This window comes from Aythya ferina, assembly GCF_964211825.1.
Source record: "Aythya ferina genome assembly, chromosome: 13".
Taxonomy (NCBI): Eukaryota; Metazoa; Chordata; class Aves; order Anseriformes; family Anatidae; genus Aythya; species Aythya ferina.
In genome coordinates this window covers 222,890-236,912 of record NC_140311.1, presented here as the reverse complement: position 1 = coordinate 236,912, position 14,023 = coordinate 222,890, and the positions used below count along the sequence as shown (strand labels likewise).

General features: G+C 42.3%; 1 protein-coding gene across 2 annotated transcripts in view; it reads left to right on the top strand.

Moving 5' to 3' along the window:
• The window catches only part of LOC311443774 (uncharacterized protein), a 38,854-nt gene that overhangs the window by 13,568 nt on the left and 11,263 nt on the right, over positions 1 to 14,023 (top strand). For both annotated transcript variants that reach the window (XM_084534235.1, XM_084534234.1), the window contains exons 2-7: positions 6,443 to 6,525; positions 9,135 to 9,305; positions 10,120 to 10,269; positions 12,025 to 12,066; positions 12,826 to 12,910; positions 13,753 to 13,830. In XM_084534235.1, the coding sequence (XP_084390361.1) occupies positions 6,446 to 6,525; positions 9,135 to 9,305; positions 10,120 to 10,269; positions 12,025 to 12,066; positions 12,826 to 12,910; positions 13,753 to 13,830 (606 nt within the window). In that variant the 5' untranslated portion in view covers positions 6,443 to 6,445. The remainder of the gene's footprint in view (positions 1 to 6,442; positions 6,526 to 9,134; positions 9,306 to 10,119; positions 10,270 to 12,024; positions 12,067 to 12,825; positions 12,911 to 13,752; positions 13,831 to 14,023) is intronic.

Here is a 14,023-nt window from a genome sequence, read left to right as displayed (position 1 = left end):
TATTTAAGAGGATGTGATACCCTTTCACTGTTTTCACATTAGAAAGTAGACTGTCTAAGACTTTGGAGATTGACATGGAGAGCCAAATCTTCCACATGAAAAAGTAGCAGAAATTAAAAGGTCAGAGTGGTGGGAGAAGCGAGTTTGCTTTGGAATTGTGAGCCGGGTACCTACAGCCATACTAGTGACATTTTGGTAGGGTTGCAATCCTTTTTCTCTGTTCAGCAGTATGCAAAGAACTCATGGTGAAACATCAATATGCTGAAAATAGGGGTAGACCTAAATTAGCTATCTCCCTACATCTGATCATACTGCTTTTAACTCCCCTGAATACAGGAAAGCTAGTCCAGTGTCAGGTGTGAAGTTGGTCTAAAATGCAGTTTCAGAGCTCTTTAAATCCTACTTGTCAGTGTAAGAGCTCAATAAACAATCACATAGAAAGGAACAGAGAGGGAAATGGTTAAGCTAAATTCAGAGCTCATTGGGGTAGATGGACTTCTCATTCACAACAGATTAGATACTGATGGGTGAATGTCCTAGATCTAAAGTCATGTCTTCATTTTTAGACTACGTCCATCTCTAGCAAGGGTCAACTAGTAAAGTCAGTGTACAATGCTTCCATTGTCCAGAAAAGGGAGGCGGTAGCAATCATCTTTGCTTCAATAGAGAGCATATGGGATGGACATAGGCTAACTGACTGATCTTCTTCTGTGTTCAGTGCTCATAAAGAACATGTTTCCACTACTAGCTGCAGGGTGGCATGGATGTACCAGGCTAGTTTTAAAGCTGCTAGTTAACCTTGTGTAGTGGCAGAGGCTCTGCAGAGCTCCATACTATTATTTCTACACTGCTATTTGTTTTCAGACTGGCTCGACAATCTGTTTTAGTGATGACATACCCCATGGCCAAAGAACTACCCACAAACTTTTTGATGGTGTATTTTTTCCCTGGAAAATGCAGATTCATTGAAAACAAGCATTTTTATGGAAATACCGCTTTGGAAGTGCCTTCCAGTAAACTGAAAAGATGGCTCTTAGAGAACTCTTCCTACCACAATGGATCTTAAAGCTTTTTGTCCAGCACGTTTCTATGGGAAAACATCCTTGTTTTGTGCCAGCTTACCCACCCTGTGTCATAGTTTCTACTGTTGCAGAAGCCTGTATTGTATGGCTTAACATAGAATTCAAAGTCCTGTAGATCTGCCACATCTTACCATGCAGGTAGTCATAGAATGGCCTGGGTTGAAAAGGCCCTTAAAGATCATCTAGTTTCAACTCCCCTGCACAGTGCAGGGTTGCCAACCGCTAGAGCAGGCTGTCCAGAGCTGCATCCAGCCTGGCCTTGAATGCCTCCAGGGATGGGGCATCCACAACCTCTCCGGGCAACCTGTTCCAGTGCCTTACCACCCTAAGTCCTGGGCTTGCAGATGGCCAAGCCAACCCACTGTCAGTCTTGGCTGTCTAGCTCCCACATTCAGTCAAAAAGTAGGATCTCTGATCCATGCCTTTATAACCTACAGTCTTCCATAGCATGAGAAGCCTGTGAGTGATAGAGATGTGTTTCCCTGCTGCTTTGCACTGACCGATAGAGATGAGACTGACCAGGCAGCTTCCCACTGCTGCTGGCAGAATGCACTGGTCTTGTCAACTTGCACCAGCTGCTGGGGTCCAAGAAAACACATGGTGTTTTTGTAAACATGTGTCAGTGTTTCTGAAACAAATATTTTAATTTATGCTTTGCAGAGAAATTGAACTATTAAAAAAAACCTATTTCTGAATATGAGCTAAACCAGACATTACAAACTTTGACCAGCTATCAAGAGAAGGAAAATCTACCCTGTACTAAGCAGGTGTCATTATTTTTCATCTCCCTTCCACCTTAACTATCTGAAGAATAACATTCAAGCACAGAGGTCAGGGAGGGGTGCGGGGGCATGGAATCTGCTCGTGCTGGCCAATTGAACCGATATTGCAGGCCTTACATGGGTTTGGAATGAGGGGTATTAGACTCACAACTTTCCCAGAGCCAAGAAATACGCAGCTAAAATTGGCAGCTCTGAGATGAGTAATGCACAAACACAGTCCGGAGTGTTGCAAGTGTTCAAGCACTTTCAGAGTATGTTGGGTAAATGAGTATCTGTTTCCGTGGTAACAAAACAGCACAGATTATGGCCCTGTGAGTGTTCTCTAATTCAAGTGCCTGGTTAGTGTGAACAGAGCTGACTTCCAGCAAAAACACTCCCTGGCTCAAACATGACGGAGCACAGCAAAGTGTTCTCTTCATCTGAAAATACTGCTTTTGTGGAAATGTGTGATGCTGTCCCATGTCCAGGTGAGCCCCAGCAGCTCACCAGCAGCAGCCTCCAGGCTCCAGCAGTTCTGAAGGCAAGGAGGCTGTGGCCATGTAGAAAGCTCCTAACTGAGACAAAGGCCTTGTGGTGTTTCATCCATATAGTAAGATGGGATGCAGGTGCTGGAGTTGCCCATTCCATAGAGTGCATGGGAATGAAGCGAGTATCTGGGCCACCTACCTGCTGGTCAGAGATGGCTATGCTGGTTCAGGGATTCCAGTTCTGGTTAGTGAAGAGCATCCATTAGAGGCAGTGCAGTGTGATGTTTCAGATTTGTTACAGGAGTGGTCTCTGAGCTGTTCACATGTATGTTAATAAATAATTAGCCGCAAGTATCGATCACGTTAAAGAAAAACATGACCTATTTTTCTCCTATTGTTGCACCTGTGAAAATGCTTACATTGCATTTCAATTTAATTCTCACAAATGATTTCTTGACATGTTCAGAGATCACCTCAAAGAGCATAGCTTACATTACCACCATCAATTGCTTAAGTTTAATCACAACCGCGTGAGGCAAATAAAAGTACTGCTTCACTTGCTAACAGAAAAATGAATGCACCAGGAAGGTGACTCTCCTTAGTCTTCTTACTATCGTTAACAGCCGAGCAAGAGCAAGAACCCAAGAGTTCAGCCTCATACAACTTTTATCTGTCAGTCCGTAGTGTCAATGACCTGTAAGACAAGAAAAACATTCTAGAGGGCTGGTTGTGGTACAAGGTTTCCCTTAGGGCCCTGGTGTAATGAAAGCCCAACCAGACTCCTGCAAAGATTTAGGCTAAACATCTAGAGGCAAGACTAGTCCACCAGTTCTCTGCAGCAGAGCTAGAGCAGAGAAGCATGAACTGAATAGAGTGGCACGTCCTGTCCTGTAATCGTGAGATTTAGAGTGCAGATAATATCAGATGATAGAGAGCTGTCATGTGTGGTTTTTTAATGTCCTTCCATTAGTGACATACGACAACAGATGTTGGTATTAGAAGTCATATGATATTTAAGCAGGCTCCAGAGCACTTTTTACATGTCACTGAAAGAACACGCAAAGTGTTAGGAGACTCTTTCCTCGTCTAGCAGCTTCTTAAAGATACATCATTTACATTGGCTAGCCTATGCAAACCAAAATTGCGTGAAATGGGGTACATAGCTAAGGAAGGAGGAAATGAGCAACTGATTAACCTTACACAGCTACAGAACAATTTATTATTCCTCTACTAAATATGCAAATAAAATATATTAAACATGAGATTATGCCATTCAGCTGTGTCCTTTTCCCTCAGTAAGATGCCACTTGTGTGATCTCGTGGCCATCATTTCAGTGGTGTCCTGCCAAGGAGACTCAACTGGCTGAGATCACAGAGACTTTCGATGAGGATTTGGAAAGAAATTTGCTCGTTTCCCTACAGTCTGTTTTGCATCAGACAACTGGACCTCTGTGCAACCAGTGAGCAAAGTCTTTTATTTGGAGATAGTGAGTATGGGGAATAACTTGTGTCTTGTAGTCACATTTCACAAAAAAAAAAAAAAAAAAAAGTTCTGTCTTGATTGAGAGGCTTTCATAGGTAGTCCAGTGGCTGCTGGAAGCAGTACTAGTGAACAGGTCCTCAGACTTCTCTGGAGAAAGCATGGGCAAAGACAAGGCTTCTTGGAGGGTATTGCTGCCAATATTCAGGTACAATCTGGAACCATTCCTGATGGTCAGAAGAAGAAATCCACCAGTACTTTTCCCTCTATCAGCTGTATAGTAAATCCCGACTCTCTAATGTCTCCCATGAAATGTATTCTGAGTAAAATGTTCTCGTACGCTACACGCACATCATATATATCATTGCTACTCTTTACCACCTTATACCACAGAGAAGACTAGTTTTGGGGTGGCCAAAATGATTGTTTTATCTACAGTGTGATTATTACATGCCATAGGATTCTTCAGAGCAGAGGATTCCGTCACTTGCAAAGGTTTTCTGCCGTGGCATTCAAAATGTTAAAATAAAGTCCCTGGCTTAGAGATGCATTAGATCTCCCAGCATGCTTGCTTTATTCATTCAAGAGACCTTTGCAGCTGACAGCCACTCAGGGTTTTCCACCAAGCAACCACACCCTATGATATGGCATGACTGATGCTTTACTGTACTATGTTTTGTAGGAACATTTTATCTTATTAAAGCACTTCTGAAAGGCAGATGTTCTCTTTCAGTATGGACTTTAAAATTATATATATATATATTCATGTTATTTTTATTTAGTTCTGTATGTGAAACTTCCAAGGAAGGAATATTGTTTGGCAAGGTCATATCAAGCAATGAGGGAGAAACTGCTGTCCATCTGTCCCTCAGTCTACATATGTACTCATACATAAAGAAACTACTTGGAGAGCATTAGGGATGTTGCAAAGCTGAGCATTCATACATTAGAAAATGACTTAATTAAATTGCACTTGTAACCCTACTCCAACTTTGAGTTATATGACCATACATTATCTTTCACAAAGCCACCTGTACTTTGGAGGGCTCAGATGGACATGATCAGGTATTATTCAGCAGTCTGTGTTGTAGAAAACCGTTGCCTGTTGAGTTCCCTGGTCTCTTGTCACAGGAGTCCAGAAGCATATTGTAAACTAAATGCGATGTGAGTAAGCATGAGCCTTCTCTGGCAGCTGTATTCCATCCCTCCTCTGCCACAGATTTTCTTCCTTTAGTGTGGTAAATAATTTCCACCAACTTTTGAAGTGGTTACTAATGTCTTGTTCTTAATTTGGGGGATTCCTCACATAAATGCTAGGAGACAGACTTATAGATGTGCTGAGCCCTTGTAGCTCTAGCAAAAAACGAGCAGGGAGAGTGCTTCAAACAAACCCCCTAATCCACCCTTTCTGTCTACGCAGAAAAAGCAGATCCAATGTGTAGAACAATGGGCACCCAAATTCATTGTAATCCTTTGTTCTTGGCCTTTTCATCAGTGAAATGGGGATAATAACTTCCTCTAACATCATAAGAATGTCATGTTAACATGATTAATATAAGGTACCAAGCTCTAATAGCGTAAAGTACTCAGAGATTGTACTAATGAGTTCACATGAAATGACTATTTCTACATCCAGCATAGTTTGAAAAGTATGTGGTTGATAAAAGGAACACACTTTATCCGCAAGATTTCAACTAGCAATCCTAGTTTCTTTTATTCTTTGGATATTCCATATTTTAATATGTTCAGAAGTCAGAAGATCAATAATTCTGAACATAATCTTAACCTCCTGGTACTTAAAGCTCTAGCACAAGCGAATGCTGAAATTAGATATGAGGTAAGGGAAAGATTTTCCCATGCTTACTAAATATGAGGCACTCAAGTGCTGATTTGTTTCCCAGGCTAAAATATGGCATCTTTCTCCAGCACAAAATTCATTTAGCAACTAAAAGAAGACCCGTGACCTTCTGTGTATATGTTGACATATACGTATGGATGGTTATCGGGTCTAACTCACAAGTCTCACCATTACAGTCACCTCATTTACGTGTCATACAAGACTGTGGCTAAGGTGTTAAAAAAGATACACATGTCTTGAGGTTACGTTACCTGCAGAGGATATAATAGTCTATTTGATGAATCTATAAATCATGGAAAATAAAGAGAGAGAGAGAAATCTAATAAGTAAACTCATCCATTCCTTCAGCCCATAAAATATGGGTACCTATGGCATTAAATGCTGTCCATAGCTCTGTTCAGTCCAGTTTTAAAGTGGATTTCCTTGCTCTTCCTTAAAAGACTATTCCACTGTCTACTAGGTAAGAGTGTTAGGAAGTTTTCCTGACCTTCATCCCATGCTTTTTTCTCTGCCTAATTTCATGTCATTACTTTGAATTTTGGCTGTGAAAACTGGAAGTGTTTCAAGGTAGGAAAGATTTAAGTGTCCCACATAAATGGGAGACTTTACAAGTGTTTGAAAAGTAAGTATGGAAGGGAAAGTGTCTCACATCATGGCTTTCAGTGGTGAGGTATGATAAATTTTGGCAAGATAAAAAGAGAAATTGTAGAGTGCAGTAAGCAAATCTGCTTCCAAGGTGGCCAAACTAACTGGAAAGTATTTTTCTCTTGCAGAAGATGAAGCCCATAGTCCAAAGAAGACGATCTACGCCTTCTGCCATTACTAAAGCTCTCAGCAAGTCAAAGTACCATTCCAGGTAAAGGAAATACCTTTCGGACTCCTTTTTCACTTTTCTGCCTATACAGGCTGAAAAGAAACTGCTTTTAAAATTAATTTAACAGTGTCAAGGGCAATTGGTTTGTGGACACATCTGGAAGATTTTCTTTTTTACTGCAACATACTTTAAAAATGCAGTGCAGAGGATGTAAAGTGCCAGACAATGACATGAGCTGCAAATGAGACAAACTTCCTGTGCCATTCTAGCTGGGCAGTCAACGTGTGTTTAGCTGACAGATTCATGGCTGTTTAGTCTGCCATATAACCCGCAGCAAGCAGCAGTATGAGAAGGTGAACAGAGGTACTCTAAGAAATGAAACAACTGATGTCTTAGGAAGTGAGACTGGTACATGAGGGCCTCCTTTGTTCAGCAGTGCATTGCCGTGGGTGAGAAGCACAATTGCAAATTGTCAGAAAGCAGACTTCAGTGCAGAGAGGCTGCATATGGGCCTGCCTGTGTTCTGCAAATGTCCACTGATTTGGGTGAGAGCAGTCATCCCCGTCCCCTCAGTCCTAACTGCAGTGAGGGGCTGCAGTTTGGATTAATAGGAAAGGGACCATAAACAGTCCCCAAGTGAGCAGGTGTGGAAGGAGCTGCTCCAAGGAGAAGAAGGCTGCACCAGCCACAAGTCTTGTCAGGAGAACAGGCAGCCCTGGGGACACATCCTGGCCCTGCAACCAGGGGGACTCTCCACTGGGGAACTCTCCACAGGAGACCTCTCTGCCCTCTGCTCTGCCTGCTAGCCTGTCTGTGGGAAGGGTTGGCTTTGAGATTTGGCTCTGTTTCAGATACAAATTCACTTGGGAGTGTGAGGAGGCTGGGAGCTGCTTTGGGTAACAAGGGGAGTGCTGGGAGGTCTCTACGAGAACTGTGTGTGTGGCATCATCTCTGGCCATTTGCTGAGAGAGGTACGAGGATCCATCCTTCCTCTAGGACAATCATGTCCCCTGTCAGAAGACAGCAGCTTCCTCTTGCTACTAGCTTGGGTGGACAGGTTAAGTGACAACCTTAACATGAAAAGCTCCCTCTCTTGCCTGCAGCTCCAGAGTCATCCAGTGTTGTCCTGATGGTTTGCCCGTTAAGATATAAAGCACCAGGAGTGTCAGCAGATAGAGCTAGGTACAAACATGCCAGATTTGCAAATCTTCCACTGAAATATCAAGTGCTAGCTATGAATTGAGCTCCTTTGTCCTTACATGGGAACTGAACCCTAGTCAATGTCATGCTCTCTTCCTCCTGCAGCACCATGTAACTACTAGACATAGCTAAGGGGACACCATGCTCCTTTCTGCCTTGCACTAATAATGATCTTATAAATAACACTTCCTGAGGTATTAGTCTAGTTTGATCTTTTTTTTCTTTATAAGAAAAAGTTGATAAAGCTGAACTGCTTTACATTTTGATGCTGACCAGCCCTTCTGAAAAATACACCTTTTATGTTACACCATAGGTAATTGATGCATAGTACATCCTGCTTTTCTGAAACAACTGTCTGAGGTCAATCTTGTGGGATCATTTAAAATAAAGATCAGGACTGATTTTCATTTGGTCATCTCCTAACCAAATTATGTGGCTTCTTTGCTATTTCTCCCTCCTTTAAGTTGCACTAAGAAAAAAAAAAAAAGAGAGAGAGAGAAAGAAACAAATTCTTGACTTTATTTGGCTGAAGAATATCCTCGTGAGGGAGGGAAATTTTAAACATTTCTCATGATGGATTGCTGTAGAAGGAGCTGGTACAATGCCATCTTTGCTTAGGCCACCAGAATATCGGTGAGATATTCTTTTTTGCTGTCCTGCTGTGTAAGCTGTGTAACTCCTCCAGCTTTAGGACGTCCACTGCTGAGCTTGTGTGATGATGTGGCTCCCACTGCTCAGTTAATGCACATGGAAAGCTTTTAATAGCAAGTTTAAAGGTGATTTAACTTCTCACTTGCAGTGGCAACAGATGTATAAGCCAAGAATTCACTTGTTGGTGACTGGGGTGAGGAGGGAAGAATGTAGTTTTTCTGTAACTGGGGAATGATTTTCAAAAGCAGTTAATAGCTAGCTTTAACCTCAGTCCCATGAAATCAAAGAGGCCTCGTTATGAGATCAGTGGAAATGGAGTTAGACTAATGATGTCAAAAGTAGTACCCCTAAATTTCATGTGTTTTCTGATTTGCCTGTATAGAGACTGCCCTCCAACTAGAGAAGTATTGCAGAGGGGTGTAGGGATGGCAAGTATCTTTTACATGCACCCTTGCCTGCACGCAAGGTGCACATTTTTGTCTGTGTAGAGACAGGAGGATCTCTGTTACTCTCGATCTACATAAATCTAGGGCCATTTCTCAGAGGTTAGCTAGTTCAGTCGGGATCAGGTACACAAACAAGGTCTTTGAACAAGACTCAGCCAGGAACTATTGCTTGTTAGTTCAGCACAATCCCACCTGCAGAGTGAGGGTAGACCCAGGAAATGATGGTGTGGGACCTGGTGTATGGTCTGCACTGATGATGACAGGCTGTTTGTTGCAAAACAGTCACCAGTGTTCAGTCACAAAACCTTATGAGAAAAGCTGCTGACAGTCATACAATTTTTTGTCCTCTTCCAGGGAAACTACCCTCTCCTCTTCCCATTCAGACAATGGGCTGCCAAGTTGGATGTTCAGCAGCCCAGGCTCCACTTTCATCCTGGATGAGCGAGTACAGCTAACTGTGGGCTTACAGACCCAGGAGAGACATTTGATCTTGTTCAGTGACATGCTGATCATCGCCAAGTCCAAGTAAGGAATTTGCAAATTTTGGATCTAAAATGTGGCATCTCCCCCTTCCACCTAAAGAAATTCTTCTTGGTATTAATGTTTCACTCCATTTTTCTGAAGGACAAGGTAGTCCTTCAGTCTACAACTTCCTCGTAAGGGGGTGTCGAGAGGCAGGAGACCTTTTCTCTATTAACACTAGTGACAGGACCCGCGGGAACGGGGTTAAGCTGAGGCAGGGGAAATTTAGGCTGGACGTCAGGAGGGGGTTCTTCACAGAGAGGGTGGTTGCACACTGGAACAGGCTCCCCAGGGAAGTGGTCACTGCACCGAGCCTGTCTGAATTTAAGAAGAGATTGGACTGTGCACTTAGTCACATGGTCTGAACTTTTGGGTAGACCTGTGCGGTGTCAAGAGTTGGACTTGATGATCCTTAAGGGTCCCTTCCAACTCAGGATATTCTATGATTCTAGTTTTTGCCCCATTCCTCATGGGATTTCTTGAAGAAATCACATGAGGGTAAGAGACAGTAAGTACAGAAAACAGATTCTTGGTCTCACTGTTTCTGCCACATTTTCATGTAACACATGGTTACAACAATAGTTAGCCCAAATCATTACCTGCCTGTGGCTCTAGTGAAACACATTGCCCACAAGTGGAGCCGCCAACACCAAAATCCACTTGCAAAACTTTCCTACAGGGCCTCCACATCCCCAGACATTTAGTTTTAGAGGACTGCTAGTGTTGCTGTATCTGCAGGACAGGATGGTGGCACGAACAAACGTTGGAGGCATAGTTGTTAGAATATGGCCTAAGAAATTCATAATTTGAATTGCAGGTCTTCTGCCAGCCTGAAGCTGAAAAAGCAGGTACATCTGAGTGAAGTGTGGACTGGCACCTGTCTCAGTGAAGTGACAGAGAAAAAGATGAGTCCTGAGAATTCGTTTGTCATCGGCTGGCCTATCATCAACTATGTTGTCACCTTCAGGTATCACATCAGACATCAGACCTCTCTCCAACCAGGCAGCTGCCCAAGTCTTCCATGTGTCAAGAGAAATGATGACTGAGGATGCAAGACCCTGAACTCTACCACAGCCCTTCTCCCCATTGAGTGCATGACTCACATTAGGCAGTGTGGTAAAAATTTAGATCTTGGGAGACAGTCGTATTTTAAAATTATCTGCAGGCTAGTCCATGAGAGACTTTTAAACTAGAGGACCATGCCTTGCAAGTGGTATTGTAACAAGAGCTGGCCCTGCCAAAGAATATACTGGAACATCACATCCAAATCAGCCATAGCAAACTGGCTTGTGCCATCATATAACCTACATACCTGTTGTTTCAGCACCTGCCAGCAGACATTTCATAGAATCATTGAACAGCTTGGGTTGGAAGAGACCTTAAAGATCTAGTTCCAACTCCCCTGCCATGGGCAGGGACACCACCTACTAGATCAGGTTGCCAAGGGTCTTGAACACATCCAGCCTAGTCTTGAATACCTCCAGGAATGGGGCATCCACTACTTTTCTGGGCATTTCTATAGATTAGTCCTAGTTTGGGAATTTTTCACTTCAAAGGATGGTTTAGTTACATTAATGAAAATGCCAGATGGCTTTGTTCAGGGATTAAATTCCTTTATGCACCACTAATGTGGCATGGACAGCTTCTGGGTAAACCTTGCTGCTGGAGTCATCTTCCAGGATGTCTCGTGCCCACAACAATAGCCTGTAAAGATGACAAGGATTGTCAAGATAGGTCTGCAAAAGCAGCACAGTCCAGACCTGTTTAGTCCTTGCTAACCCCAACATCAGAAATGCAGGAGAGTGTGAAGCAGGCTAGAGAGAAACCAGATCATGTTCAAATGCCATCTGAAAGGCTATTCAAGTGTTGATCCTGAGCTCATAAAGCTCACCAAAAAGAGTGTGACTTTTTTTTTTAGCTTGGGCTCAGTCTAGCCTGGCCAAATTGAATCTAGAGCTGGTATATCCACAAGGAGCTCAGGTCACTGCTAGCTCAGGCATCTCCACTTCACAGTCTGTTGCGAAACTGGGAGGCCAGCAATCTTCAAGGGTCATTCTGACCTTAGGGGTCTGCTGACTTGGCTAGAAAGACTGATCTAGTGTGATGCTTTTCCTTTTGTGGGGCAGCTGTCCTTGTGGGAAAAGAAATGGGAACCATACCCTACTTTCGCACTTGCTGCCTCATAATTTCCAAGGGTCAGGATGGTCTCTTCTGGGTGATGGATTCCTGGCCTTAGGACTCATGCTCTGACATGCAAGCAGTCATTTTTTGTCTTAGTCCAAACTCAAAAACAGTTGCTATTCCTTCATGTCACTGAGACCTGGGTAACCCACGTTGGCAGCAGAAGCTTCTAAGAACAGCAGACATTGGAAAGGAAATAATAGTAGAAACAAAATAGTAATTAAAGGTCACCACAAAAATAATAAAGGCCCACAAAATGAGTTAACTCCAGAACCACACGAAGATATTTGTTCCTTAACTGAACACATGCCAGCCTGGGCGGGAAATGTAGTCTAGTTTGTTCTTGGGATTTTTTTGTCATGGTTATTATTGTTGTTTGTTGAAATAGGACAGAAGTAGGAAAGGACTGTGCTTTTGTTCCAGGGCTTTGCAGGAAGGAACTTTGACTTACAGCTATATATAAATGAAACTGGGTAAAGTTTCCAAAGGCTGTTACCCACTCAGCACTTGTTTGATGATCTGCCTCCCTTTTTATCTTCAGCTCAGCTGACGTGAAGGAACAATGGCTGTCTGCATTACTATGGTAAGTGACTCTCCTTTTATCCTTCTTCGGGGTGGTTCCTCTACAATACTCAGGAAATTTGTCATTCTTGATATCAGATTGCTCTCTGATTTTCAGCACAGTGAGTGTCTAGCTACTGTTTGAAAAATCTACCTTTGAAGTCTGATTGTAGAATCCATTGGTGAAAGCAAAAGTAGTGTTTACAGTCCAGAAAATATGAACTCCACTAGAAGATATTATTATTGGAGCATCTTTATTCCTTTGGTGCTGGAGGTTGGCTTTCCTAATCACTGTGGAAATGTCATAACTGGTATTGATTCTTCAGATGTTTTTTTGATTTGATTTAAAGTTTGTATTTCATGGCATCTGGAGGCTCCAGTTGTTTCTTTTTAATGTTATGTTTTTATATGTCATTTCCACGAACATTCAGGCAGAAGTGTTTGTATATGTAGAGAGAGGGGAAAAGGTTATCTCCCGATTCTTGGAGAACAATAACGATCCAAAGAATGATGGAAGGTGTTAAGTTAGGCACGTCTATCTGCATTAGCATTGCCATGTGGAGTTTTCCTAGCCTGTGGCCTCAAAGAAAGATTAATAAGTTAGTAAAAGCACATGACCACTCTGTAAACATTGCATGTTAATAATACTGTTGTAGTTGCTCTGTATTGATTGCAGTGCCAAGGAGAAGTTCTCTTGCATCTCTTGGATTCAAACTTTAGGGTCCTTCTTGAGTTTCCTTAGGAAATTATATTCCCCCCCTCTCTTTCCTTTGACTTTCAGGCATATCAGTGAGATAAAACAGAATGAATATCTGAAGAATCTAACCCTTCAAATCTTTGTGCTGGATGCTGATAGCTGTTCTTCTGTAAGTAAAACTACAGCAGCTGTTGCTGCTACAGCTATCCTTGTTTAAAATTCAAGTCCCACCTGAAGAGATTTTACAGGGTGCATATCTGTGTAGCTGCATACTTCCTGCTGGAAGCCCACTCAGAGGGTTTTGGCTTGGGAAATCATGAGGTATCCAGACCCTTATCAAAGAATACTAAAGTCTTAAAATTATTCTTGGCTGCTGGCTTCTGTACTCCTTTTGCTTTACTTCAATATTGGTGATGCTTTGTGGTAGAGTGACCAGTAATTCCTATTTTCAATGCAGTAAGTGAAGATACTGATCCTGAAAGAATCACTGGCTTACTCTCCTGAATTATTTTACTAGAATATGTCCTGGTCTCTTCATATTTATAGCACTTATTTCTAGGCTTGACACCAAGCTTGGTGGGTCACCTTTACCTTTTAGCAAGTTGTCTTTCAGAGAGGGACCCCAGGCCATTTTGACTTATTAGCTTTATGCCATGTTCACCCTTTGAACTAACAATGGCATTGTTGTCAAATACCAATGTGATCAAATACAGTATCTGAACACCACCCAGTTCTTTTGTTTTCTACAGGATGAAGCCTTTGTATTCTAATAAACCAATGATGGAAATAGCTGACAATAGTTTTCACGATGTATAACCATCACCTATAACAATGATTCCAATGTAGTTCAAATTAATGCAACTGTTCTAAACATTTAGTTTAGAACATTTAGGAAAGACAGACAATAGACAGATGAGTGATATTTTTTGCCAGATTTTCAAGCTACAAGAAACTGCAACCAATCTCCATGCCTTCTTAATGGCTTCCCACATTTTCTCTTTTCCTTTCTAGACTACTGCAGTCAATGTGTCCAATGTGGAAACTGCAGAGAGTGTGATGAAGAAGACACTTCTACAGATTGGACTTCCTGTAAGTGACTGTTGCATAGATTTGCCAGATCTTAGCTAGGGGAGCTGGTAACATCTGGGTTTCAGGACACTGCAGATACACTGTAGATAGGTTTTGGGACAGTGCAGATAATAAGTCTACATTTGCTGTAGTTAACCAGTAAGACATTGATACTCTCTGGACTAGAAGATGAAGAGATCGGTTTGTGTGGATG